General features: G+C 43.2%; 1 protein-coding gene across 1 annotated transcript in view; it reads left to right on the top strand.

Moving 5' to 3' along the window:
• The window catches only part of ADAMTSL5 (ADAMTS like 5), a 152097-nt gene that overhangs the window by 118396 nt on the left and 21250 nt on the right, over window positions 1-12451 (top strand). The window contains exon 11 of the mRNA XM_075342792.1: window positions 3021-3116. Within this exon, the coding sequence (XP_075198907.1) occupies window positions 3021-3116 (96 nt within the window). The remainder of the gene's footprint in view (window positions 1-3020; window positions 3117-12451) is intronic.

Here is a 12451-nt window from a genome sequence, read left to right on the forward strand (position 1 = left end):
CAAGGGCTGATGACTAGGGATGAGCGGACATGTGGAAAATCAGGTTCTACAGGTTCGGCCAGACTTTAGTTAAAAATTCGGTTTGGGACCCAAAGTTTACCCCGGACCCTGAACCCTATATAAGTGTGACGCCCTGGACTATCCGGGCAAACGGGCTCCTCCGACACTTATACGCCGGGGAGCGGACTACCAGTGCCCAGGCACAGGAGTCAAGATTCACACACAGGTGCAAGAGAAAAGCCGACATTGCCACCCCAACTGGAAAAGCTGCAGCCCGCTGCGGGCCCCGTTCATCACTCCGTTTGGTTTACCAGCGACTCCAGTGTCTTGTGTCAGAGTGAGTACACCAGTGCCATAAGGCACGCACCGCGCTGCACCGCAACACCGCTCCCTGCACCCCGGCCCTCGCCAACCGGGCCCAGGGACCAACATCCCCTGCCCACGGAGGGGTCAACACCTAGCTGCGCCACTACATCGCTCCCGGGAGTCCCCGTACCTTCACCGCAGCAGTGGTGTCCACGATCACCACAACCCGTGGGTGGCGTCACGAACTATCACCTCAAACCCAAACACCCCCACATCCCCGCGTGTGGCGCCAACCCCCCTTGCAGAGCGACGTGACCCCCGGGTCCGTGAGGGGGCTCGAGCCACCACCCGCCGTACACGAGCACGGATCCGAGCGGCTCGGCGGCCGCAGCCGAGGCCGCGGGGCGGTACATAAGTCAATGGAGACCCAAACTTTGGTGCTGTAAAATGGCTTTAAAATGGTTATAATAGAGGCTAGGGGGCCGTAAAAGGAAGCAAAATGGAGGTAAGAGCAAGACAATTGCCCTGCAAACAAATGTCAGTAGGAAATAAATATTTTTGATAACCAGCATCGGTAAAGCAGACAGCTATGGGCTGCAGCCCTCAGCATTTTGCTTTCCCTTGGCTGTTTATCAAAATAGAGGGCATTCCATGCCGCTTTTTTTTTTTAATTATTTATTTTACATTTTTTAATATATAGCGTGGGATCCTCCCTATTTTTGAAAAACAACAAAGGTAAAGCAGACAACTGGCGCTGGTATTATCAGGCATGGTATTTGGCTTTTCCGAGTCTAAAAATAGCAGCTCACAGCTGCACCAGAAGTGGCACATCCATTAAATGCGCCAATTCTGGCACTTTGCCCAGCTCTTCCCAATTTCCTTGGTGAGGTAGCAATCGGAGTAATACTTTTAGGGTTGATGTCAGCTGTGAATTGACAGCTGGCATCAAATGCAGGGGTTAGTAATGGAGAGGCATCTATCAGACACCCTCATTACTAACTCGGTAAGTATACAATTAAAAGGACATACACACAGGAAAAAGATAGTTTGTTTGAATTAAGACTCTTCCACACTCCCTCATTCACAAATTTATTAATTAAAAAATATCCTCAAAGTTATGACGTAATCAAATTGGGGAATAAAGATTAACCCATACTCCCATGTTCACCAATTTTTAAATTAAAAAGAAATCCTCAAAGTTACGATGTAATCTAATGGTGTAATGTCTCATGACGCCCATCGAATCCTATGGAGCCTCCTTATGAGAACAAGGCTGCATAGGTCACTTCTGGTCAGCAGCAAACCTGGAGTTTCTCATGCTCATGAGAAATTCCGAACCTGCCACTGACCGCGAGTGACCTATGAAGCCTCATTCTGAGAACATTCTCTAAACAAGGCTCCATAGATCACTCCCGGTCAGTGGTAGACCCGCATTTTCTCACACTCATGAGAGATTTCGTAACTACCTCTGACCTATGGAGCCTCGGTGGAGAATGTTCTCAGAACGAAGCTCCATAGGATTCGATGGGCGTCGTGGTACATTACGTAATTTGATTATGTCAAAACCTAAATTAATACATTGATTAGCAAAGAAATGTGGGGGGAGACTTTATTCAATTAAACTATTTTTTTCTTCCTGTGTGTGTGTGTGTGTGTGTGTATTTTTAACTGTATACTTACTGGGTTAGTCATGGGGGTGACTGATAGACCTCTGTCGATTACTAACTCCTAGACTTGATACCAGCTGTTAATTCACAGCTCATAAGGATAAGGCTGCACATCAAAGTTAGATAATAGTATAATGCTATAACCATACCGAAAAACATTGAAGCATACAATGAAAAATGCCACTTGCTAACTTGAAAGTGTGAATAATGAAATGCATACCTGCCATGAATATTAGGAAAAAGGAGATATTTAGGTCTAGGGACCCCACTATAGAGATATACCTTGACGAGGTTTTGGGGCTCAGTTACATCGATCAATGCGATTGCTAAATATCTCCTTTTTCCTAATATTCATGGCAGGTATGCATTTCATTATTCACACTTTCAAGTTAGCAAGTGGCATTTTTCATTGTATGCTTCAATGTTTTTCGGTATGCTTATAGCATTATACTATTATCTAACTTTAATGTGCAGCCTTATCCTTAAGTACTATGTATTTTTTTGGCTTGCACTCATAATATATATTAGTGCTCACTTCAGTTATCCTTAGTATTGTTAATTCACAGCTGACATCAACCCCAAAAATATTACCCCGATTGCCACTGCCGTAGGGCAATTTGGAAGAGCTGTGCAAAGTGCCGCTTCTGAGGCGGCTGTGGGTTGCTTTTTTTAAGGCTGGGAAGGGACAAATAACCATGGACCTTCCCAGCTTGATCATACCAGCCAACAGCTGTTTGCCTACCTTGGCTGGTTATCAAAAATAGCGAGGACCCCATGTCATTATTTATTTATATATTATTTATTTTGCTCCCAGCAGCATACTGGCATATTCCCCAAGTCAAAATGATTGTTGATTAGCTGTGCTGCAGCCTTTTTCCAACTTTATTACCATATAAACACTCCTCGAACTCCAAAGTTGGACGCAGACTTCCATGAAAAGTCCGTGTTTGAGTCCTGGACAGGTGTCTGGTACAGGTTTGGTTTGCAGTTCAGTTTCTCCCATGCCTATTGATGACATAAGAAAAATCTTTATTTTTATAATTCCAGTTCTACTGCAGACCACACAGAAGAAATGGCCACCCCCGGCCCGGCATGAAAGGGGCAACAAAGAACTGAATAGGATTAATGAAGCTAAAAGAGATGGTAAATAGTGACACACTTTTCCTTCTTTGGTGATAGTATTAATGTATTATGTGACTTGTTTGCCACAGTATGTTTGTGAATAATGCATCACAGGAACTATATCAATGTAAACCAGTTTTGGGTACACAGGATAATGGTTACATATACATTCCCAGGCACTTCCTATGATGGATCCTTTTTCTAAAAAAAAATAGGTAAGTTGATTGGTTGCAATTTGCAACTTCTTCAAACAGGTCACTTTTTTTTCCAAAGGTCTCTGAAAATTGAGAGGTGTCATCTGGTTGACACAAGCAACTAATTATATCATGTACACCAGTGTTTTATGTCTTCTCCATATAGGTATACATTTTCTGAACGTCAGGGGACCAGGGATAGTGCAGCACATTTTAGAACCCCACCGTCCTCAGTCCTCACTTTCTCTGCTGGTCCTGAGATGGCTTTGACTTTGTGACATCTAAGAATACAGTGGAACCTCGCTTAACGAGTAACCCAGTTAACGAGAATTTCGCTTAACAAGCAAAGCTTTCTGTAAACTTGTAACTCTGTTTACGAGAAAGCTTTAGTGTACGAGCAAAATACTCACCGCACACACTTCCGGTTCCATACATCCACTGCTCTCTAACCCACTCTTGCAGTCCACACAAACACACACAAGCACGCACAAAACACACACAAACAAACACGCACGCACACACATACAGTATTATGCTCACCTTACCTTCCGTTCCATCGCCAGTCTCATGGTTCTTGTAGTTCGCCGGTACATCGCGACAAGGGAGGAATCCTCTCAGCGAACTACAAGATCCAGGAGGCCGGCGATGGAACTCAAGGTAAGGTGAGCATAATATGTGTACCTTCCGTTCCATCGCCGGGCTCCTGGGTCCTGTAGTTCGCCGCTCCAGGCTGTGTATCAGCAAGCCTCGCGATGAGGCAGGAACTTCCTCTGTCAGCCGCTACTCAAAGGCAGCGCGCTGACCAATCCGAGGCAAGCGGCGCCTGCCTTTGACGTCAGCGCTCTGGGTGCGGAAGTTCCTCCCTCGTCGTGATGGTAACCCGATACACAGCCCGTGCTAGCGAACACCGAGTCCCAGGATACTGGCGATGGAACGGAAGGTAAGGTGAGCATAATATGTGCGTGTGCGTGCGTGCTTGTGTGTGTTTGTACGTGTTTGTGTGTGTTTGTGCATGTGTGGAATGGCACAATAGGGGACCAGGATGGGACATTTAACAAGTTGAGGAATGAATTTTCTGCATTGCAATGATTTCCTATGGGAAATCTTGCTTTGCTGAACAAGTAACTTGGTTAACAAACACAGTCCCAGAACGGATTGTCCTCATTAACCAAGGTTCCACTGTAAATACATTTGTGGGAACGATCACTAAAGAAAACAGTCTGAGTGTAAAGCGGGCTTTACACGCTGCAATATCGTTAATGAATTATCGTCGGGGTCACGTCGTTAGTGACGCACATCCGTCGTGATTAACAATATTGCAGTGTGTGACACGTTCAAGCGACCTTAAACGATCGCAAAAGCAGGCAAAATCGTTTGCTGCAGAGAGGTTGTCCTGAAACAAAAAATCGTTCTCTGCATGTTAGCGATGTTGTTCGTCGTTCCTGCGGCAGCACACATTGCTGTGTGTGACACCGAAAGAACGACACACATCTCCTTACTTGCCTCCACCGTCAATGCGGAAGGAAGGAGGTGGGTGAGATGTTTACGTCCCGCTCATCTCCACCCCTCCGCTTCTATTGGACGGCTGCCGTGTGACACCGCACGACCCGCCCCCTTAGAAAGCAGGCGGTTCGCCGGCCACAGCGACGTCGCAGAGCAGGTATGTGCATGTGACGCTGCCATAGCGATAATGTTCGCTACGGCAGCGATCACCACATATCGGCCGTATGACGGGGGCAGGTGCTATCGCGCTCGACATCACTAGCAATTGCTAGCGATGTTGCAACGTGTAAAGCCCACTTTAGGCCTCTAAAGCTGGAATCACACCTGCAGTTTTAGTTAAGGTTTTTACTACAATTTTTTTTTTAATTAAACAAAGGATTTGATATAAAATATTCTGGACAATTAAAATTTTTCCTTTATACTTTTTCTCCCTTTGGGTCCAGTTGTGGCTTTGGCTTCCACAACTGCCAACCTTAAGCCCCTCATATACATTAGTGCTCACCTGTCCTGGCACAAGCACTGTGTCTAGCGCCCTTCTCCTATGGCACCTCCCTGTAGTAGTCCACCGCTGGTTTTCTCAGGTAACCAAGCCAACTCCATCAACATCATCATTCAAAGCCTTTTAAGGCCAGCACTAGCAAAGATCGGGTACTTCGGTATTAATGGGGTTGTACACTACTGTACAACCCAGTGAAATCAATTCAGGATCCCATATAAAATGGTAAATATATACTTCCCTCCTGAAGCGGTGCCGTACCAGCAATGTCTGACAACAGTTCCTGAAGAGTGACTTGACTTGTGTTACTACCCATCAGCTGCAGTTTTACTTTTTCATCAGCGGGGATTTCCGTCCAGAAGAATTAATGCTGAGCTGCAGCCAATGAAAAGCCACTCATGTATATATGTATGTGTATACACTAACGGGCAAAAGGGTAACAATGTTTTGAACTGTTGACTTTCAGGCTCCATATCTCAGCGTTCACTACAGCTTCGATCATGAGACTAACTTCATTTTATAAACAATCATCTTGGCTATCTCATGCATAAATTTGACTTGCAACTATTTAGCAGGGGCGTAACTACCGCGGCCGATCAGCAGCCAGCTCCTTTCAGTGAGAGAGGAGCTGCGCTGATCTATCACAGACCACGTGGCCACTATATGACCCGCTACCGCCGCCAACATCGGGCCCCCCTGCCTGGTGTCAGTGACGGCACCAAGGTCCCCTCCCCCGTCACCGCGCACAGCAATGAAGAAGCATAGAGCGGCCAGCGCCGCTCTATGCATCATCACTCTCCCCCTGTGCCTACGCGGTGACGTCACTCCTGTGTGACTGCTTTGCTGACTGCACACAAAGCGCAGGACGGGAGGACACAGACCGGAGGATGTGGGTGATTGGAGGACAGAGGTGAGGACAGCAGCAGTGGAAGAAGGAGAGAGGTGAGTACTTGTTGTTGTCTTTTTTATATAAATTAGGGAGTATACGGTGGCCAGAGGCCTGAGGAGGCTGCATTATACATGGAGGCTTGGGGAGACTGGCTGCATTATTATTCATGGAGGCCTGGAGAGGCTGGCTGCTATATTATACATGGAGGCCTGGGGAGGCTGGCTGCATTATTATACATGGAGGCCTGGGGACGCTGGCTGTATTATTATATGTGGAGGCCTGGGGAGGCTGGCTGCATTATTATACATGGAGGCCTGGGGAGGCTGGCTGCCATATTATACACGGAGGTCTGGGGGCTGCATAATAAACATGAACACCTTATACATGGACTATAGGGGTGTATTATGTAATGTAATGTAAAGTAATGCACCTAGGACGGAGTAATCCTATAACTGCGTATACATTAAATGGAAGTAAACTCGGGACTACAGAACAGGAGAAGGACTTGGGTATTCTCATTACAAATAAGCTGAGCAGCAGCACTCAATGTCAAGCAGCAGCTGCTAAAGCAAACAAGATTCTAGAGTGTATAAAAAGAGAGATTAGATCCCGTGATCCCAACGTATTGTTACCCCTCTATAAATCACTTGTAAGGCCACATCTGGAATATGGGATCCAGTTTTGGGCTCCACATTTTAAAAAGGACATTCAGAAGTTAGAATCAGTTCAAAGGAGGGCAAATAGACTACTACAAGGAATGGAGGGCCTCCCATATGATGACAGATTGAAAAAGTTAGATATGTTTAGCTTAGAAAAAAGACGTCTCAGAGGAGATCTCATTTATATGTATAAATACATGTGTGGTCAATATAAACTGGCACATGACTTATTTCTTCCAAAGACAATACTAAGGACCAGGGGGCACTCACTGCGAGTGGAAGAAAAGCGATTCCGACAGCTAAATAGGAAAGGGTTCTTTACAGTTAGAGCAGTCAGACTGTGGAATACACTACCACAAGAGGTAGTAATGGCAGTTACTATAACAGCTTTTAAAAAAGGGCTGGATGATTTCCTCAGTATACAAAACATTGTTGGTTATAAATGACTTAGTGACCAAATGTAGAACTGGTGGAGGAAGGTTGAACTAGATGGACCTAGGTCTTTTTTCAACCTTAGTAACTATGTAATTATACATGGAGGTCTATGGGGCTGCATTATACTGGAGGTCTATGGGGCTGCATTATACATGGAGGTCTATGGGGATGCATTATACAATATGAAAGACATCTTATACATGGACAAGCAGTGCATTATACATGGAGGTCTATTGGGCTGCATAATACAAAATGAAAGACACCTTATAAATGGAATATAGGGGTGCATTATACATGGAGGAGTATGGGGCTGCATAATACAATATGAAGTTTTATGGGGTTGCATTATAATACATATAGGACTATGGGGGCTACATTATAATATATGGAGGACTATGGAGCCTACCTTATACATGGACTATGGGGGTACATTATAAAACATGGAGGACTATGTGGTGCAGTATAATATATGGAGTACTATGGGGTGCATTATAATATATGGAGAACTATGGGGTGGATTATAATGGAGAACTATGAAGCATTCATTATAATAATTAGAGGGCTCTGAGGGCTACTTTATACATGGAGGACTATAGGGGTGCATTATAATATATGGAGGACTATGTGGTGCAGTATGATATATGGAGAACTATTGATTGAATTATAATATATGGAGAACTATGGGGTCAATTATAATACATGGAGAACAATGAGAAATGAATTATAATAATTGGAGGACTGTGAGGGCTACTTTATACATGGAGGATTATGGGGGTGCATTATAATATATGGAGTACTATGGGGTGAATTATAATACATGGAGAACTATGGGAAATTCATTATAATACATGGAGGACTATGGAGGTGCATTCTAATATATGAAGGGTTATGTGGGACCCTTTATACTATTTGGAAGGTTATGTGGGGGCCATTATAGTATTTGGAGAACTATATACAAGGGGGGACAAAGATGCAAGCAGGGGATGAGAATGTTTTGGGCTGAGGGAAAAAGGCCTTTTCCCTTAGCACCCAGCTTTCCCATGCTCTGATATGGGAAAGCTGGGTGCTGAGGGAAAGATGTATAGCAGAGCATGGGGAAGCTGGGTGCCGAGGACAAGATGGATATCAGAACATAGGAAAGCTGGGTGCTGATAGAGGGATTTCAGATCATGGGAAACCTGGGGGCTGAGAGTAAGAGCCAAGTGTCAGCGTCATTATTCTGTACCCCGAGTGTCAGTGTCATTATGCCGTACCCCAAGTCGGTGTATGTGGAGGGGGGGCCCAGGTCTGAACTTAGCACCGGGGCTCATCAAACTCTAGTTACGCCACTGCTATGTAGCATATGATTAGTTATGCAGATTCTTGCCATGTCACTGCATTGTCACTGTTTTACTCTTACAAATCTAAATTTTAAATAACAATATCCATGTGGATTTAAGACAAGCTAACCCAAACTACACGATTGTGCACAAAAAATGGTATAGTGCATACTCCGAAAGCATATTAAAGAACAAGAGGAATGGGGTATTAAATGCAAAAAATATTTTATTTAAATATGGTGGCAAGTTAAAATACCAATGGTTTACAGGAAAAAAGAGGTTAATAATTGGGAAAAACAGTACACTGACTAGTACACTGACTATGACATTATTATACGAGTATATATGCACATAATGGACATCAACAGGGTATTGCACATAGCCCTAAAAAAAATTAAAGTGCATAAAGAGAGAGTATAACAAACACCTGTAACTGACCAAATGTAGAGGCCACAAATGTGAAGGGGAGCAAAAAATACTCCAAATAACATACCAGGGTACAGTATATGTGGGGTAGAAAGGGTTAACAGGCATCAAAGGTCAGCATGGATGCAGTTCCAGAAGCAAGATTCCCAATATGCATTTCACATTGTTTGGTCACATAACAGCTTCCTCAGGGCTCAGGGAGAAGGAAAGGACCTATTATGTGTATGTATATATATTATATATACAGTACAGACCAAAAGTTTGGACACACCTTCTCATCTCTAGAACAACTGTTAAGAGGAGACTTTGTGCAGTAGGCCTTCATGGTAAAATAGCTGCTAGGAAACCACTGCTAAGGACAGGCAACAAGCAGAAGAGACTTGTTTGGGCTAAAGAACACAAGGAATGGACATTAGACCAGTGGAAATCTGTGCTTTGGTCTGATGAGTCCAAATTTGAGATCTTTGCATCCAACCACCGTGTCTTGGTAGAAAAGGTGAACGGATGGACCTCTACATGCCTGGTTCCCACCATGAATCATGGAGGATGAGGTGTGATGGTGTGGGGGTGCTTTGCTGGTAACACTGTTGGGGATTTATTCAAAATTGAAGGCATACAGAACCAGCATGGCTACCACAGCATCTTGCAGCGGCATGCTATTCCATCCGGTTTACATTTAGATGGACCATCATTTATTTTTCAACAGGACAATGACCCCAAACCCACCTCCAGGCTGTGTAAGGGCTATTTGACTAAGTAGTAGAGTGATGGGGTGCTACGCCAGCTGACCTGGCCTCCACAGTCACGAAACCTTAACCCAATCGAGATGGTTTGGGGTTGGGGTGAGCTGGACCGCAGATTGAAGGCAAAAGGGCCAACAAGTGCTAAGCATCTCTGGGAACTGGTTCAAGACTGTTGGAAAAACATTTCCGGTGACTACCTCTTGAAGCTCATCAAGAGAATGCCAAGAGTGTGCAAAGCAGTAATCAAAGCAAAAGGTGGCTACTTTGAAGAACCTAGAATATAAGACATCTTTTTAGTTATTTCACACTTTTTTAAATATTTCATTCCACATGTTTTAATTCATAGTTTTGATGCCTTCAATGTGAATCTACAATTTTTAGAGTCATGAAAATAAAGAAAACTCTTTGAATAAGAAGGTGTGTCCAAACTTTTGGTCTGTACGGTATATATATTTCTCATATATAGTCAGTGTGCTGTTTTTTCCAATTCTTAACCTCTTTTTTTTTCTGTAAACCATTGGTGTTTTAACTTGCCACCACACTTTAATGAAATACGGTATTTTTTGCATTCACTACTCCATTCCTCTTGTTCTTTAAATCTAAATTTTAGTTTTTATTATTTTGTTAGTATTTTATAAATCCCCATCTGGTCATGCTCTCAGTCAAATACAAGACCAAAATCTGATCCCAGGTCTCTTCTATATTGCCTCAATGTTGGTGCATACTGGTTGTCTCGCTTGGGTATGCATACAGCTTTTTCTTCAACCCTATCCACAAGTGTTTGATTGGGTTGAGGTCTGGGGAATGTGGGGGACATTCCAGCACCTGCTTCATTGTCATTGAACAATTTTTTTTGCCATTCTCAACAAATGCTTAGGGTCGTTGTCCTGCTGGAACACTATGTCGCTCCTTTTCATATCCATACTACTCAAGTGTACAAAGTAACTCATCTTGTAGGATACTCACATAAAGCTTAGCATTTAACCATCGAACCTGGTCAAGTATCCAACACATTTGGCTGTGAAACAACCCCATGTCATCAAGCTTCCTCAACCAAACTTTACAGTTCTTTCAATTTCTCCATCTGTTAGCCCCTTTTTTCCTTTTTTCTTCCAGACTCATTTGCACCTATCAGAGCTGTCTATTGACTTTTGGCTCATCACTTAAAATCTCCTGTTTCTAATCTTCTACTGTCCACTTTTCATATTTTTTGCAAACTTGAGCCTACGCTTCTCATGACCATATTGAATTTGAGGCTTCTTCATTTTTTTGGGGGCACTATTCTAGACTTGTGTAACGTGTCGCATGGTGCTTGCATGAATGTCTATGATTTCTCTATTACAAAACATTCGCGCCACCTCCACTGCCATGTTTGTGTCACCAAAACTGATAGACTTTGTGATGCGCCAACTTGTTGACTCCGATATCTTGCCTGGACATCCACCTCTTGGCTTTTGAATAGAAATAGATGGATAGATTTCATTTCATATTCTTCCACTTATCATGGCACTCACATGATGCAGACTGGCAGTTTTCTTGGCCGAGAAACTGCTATGGATGAGTTAGGTGATGCTGTTTCTCTTTGCTTGGGAAATCTTCATGGCTGCTCCTCAATTCAAACCAACGACTTTTTGCTTGCAAATCAACCTAATAACTCATTGATTAGGGAGCATGAGAACAGGTTGTAATTTGTAGTGTACCCGAAGAAAAAATATTTCCACTACCAGGACCAAAACAGTATCAATGCAGTGACCTGACACAAATCTGCACAACTAATCATATATATCAACAGTTGCAAATCAAGTTTATGTTTGAGGTACCCAAGATAATTGCCTAAAAAAAGTAAGGCAATGTCGTGTTCAAAGCTGTAGTGGATACTGAGATATGGAGCCTGAAAGTGAAACGGTCAAAAGATTGTTACCCTTTTGCTCATCAGTATATATACTATCTGTGTAGATGTATATAATATACATATACACAGATAGTATATATACATACTAAATTAATATGAGTCTTCCTACTAGGTATGAAAGTATAAAATCACGTTTCCCCTTAATGTAAAGCTTGTCTCGTAGTTTAATATTGGATATCAACAAAGTTCTACCCTGTTCTCTTTACATGAACTGAGTCCTCAAATTGCCTCTACTATGGGAAGGGACATGGCAACTGATAAATGTTAATATCAATCTGGGTGTGAATGCCTTGAAGGCTGGTACTGTAGCCCCACCTAGCTGATATAACACTGTTTCCTTATTCCACCCAGTAGCGTGCCTTTAAGAATTTTTGAAACTGTGGTACATAGGTGTTAGGAAAGCTCTGTTAGTGTCAGAAACATAGCTAAGGATTCAGCACAGGGGGAAAACACATCTGAGTGGGCCCCTAACCTAGATAACCCTATTTACAAATACAGTGGTGCACGTCAACACTACTGGGCAAGACCCTCAGCAGATGGCCATGCAGATACTGAAAATTAATAACTATGCAAAGACCAAGAATGATATTACTGCTATAGAGTTACCATATGGTGGTTTATACTAGTTCTGCAGAACTTAAGATATTACAGAATAGTTACAGATAGTGACTTACACTTGACATTCTTTCTGATGGAGTTGTTCACTTTTTCCATCTGTTCAATCAACACTCTTCATCAAGGTTGCATAATTACTAGGCAGCTTGTTTTCCTCAGGCAAAA

This window comes from Anomaloglossus baeobatrachus, chromosome 4, assembly GCF_048569485.1.
Source record: "Anomaloglossus baeobatrachus isolate aAnoBae1 chromosome 4, aAnoBae1.hap1, whole genome shotgun sequence".
Lineage (NCBI taxonomy): Eukaryota > Metazoa > Chordata > Amphibia > Anura > Aromobatidae > Anomaloglossus > Anomaloglossus baeobatrachus.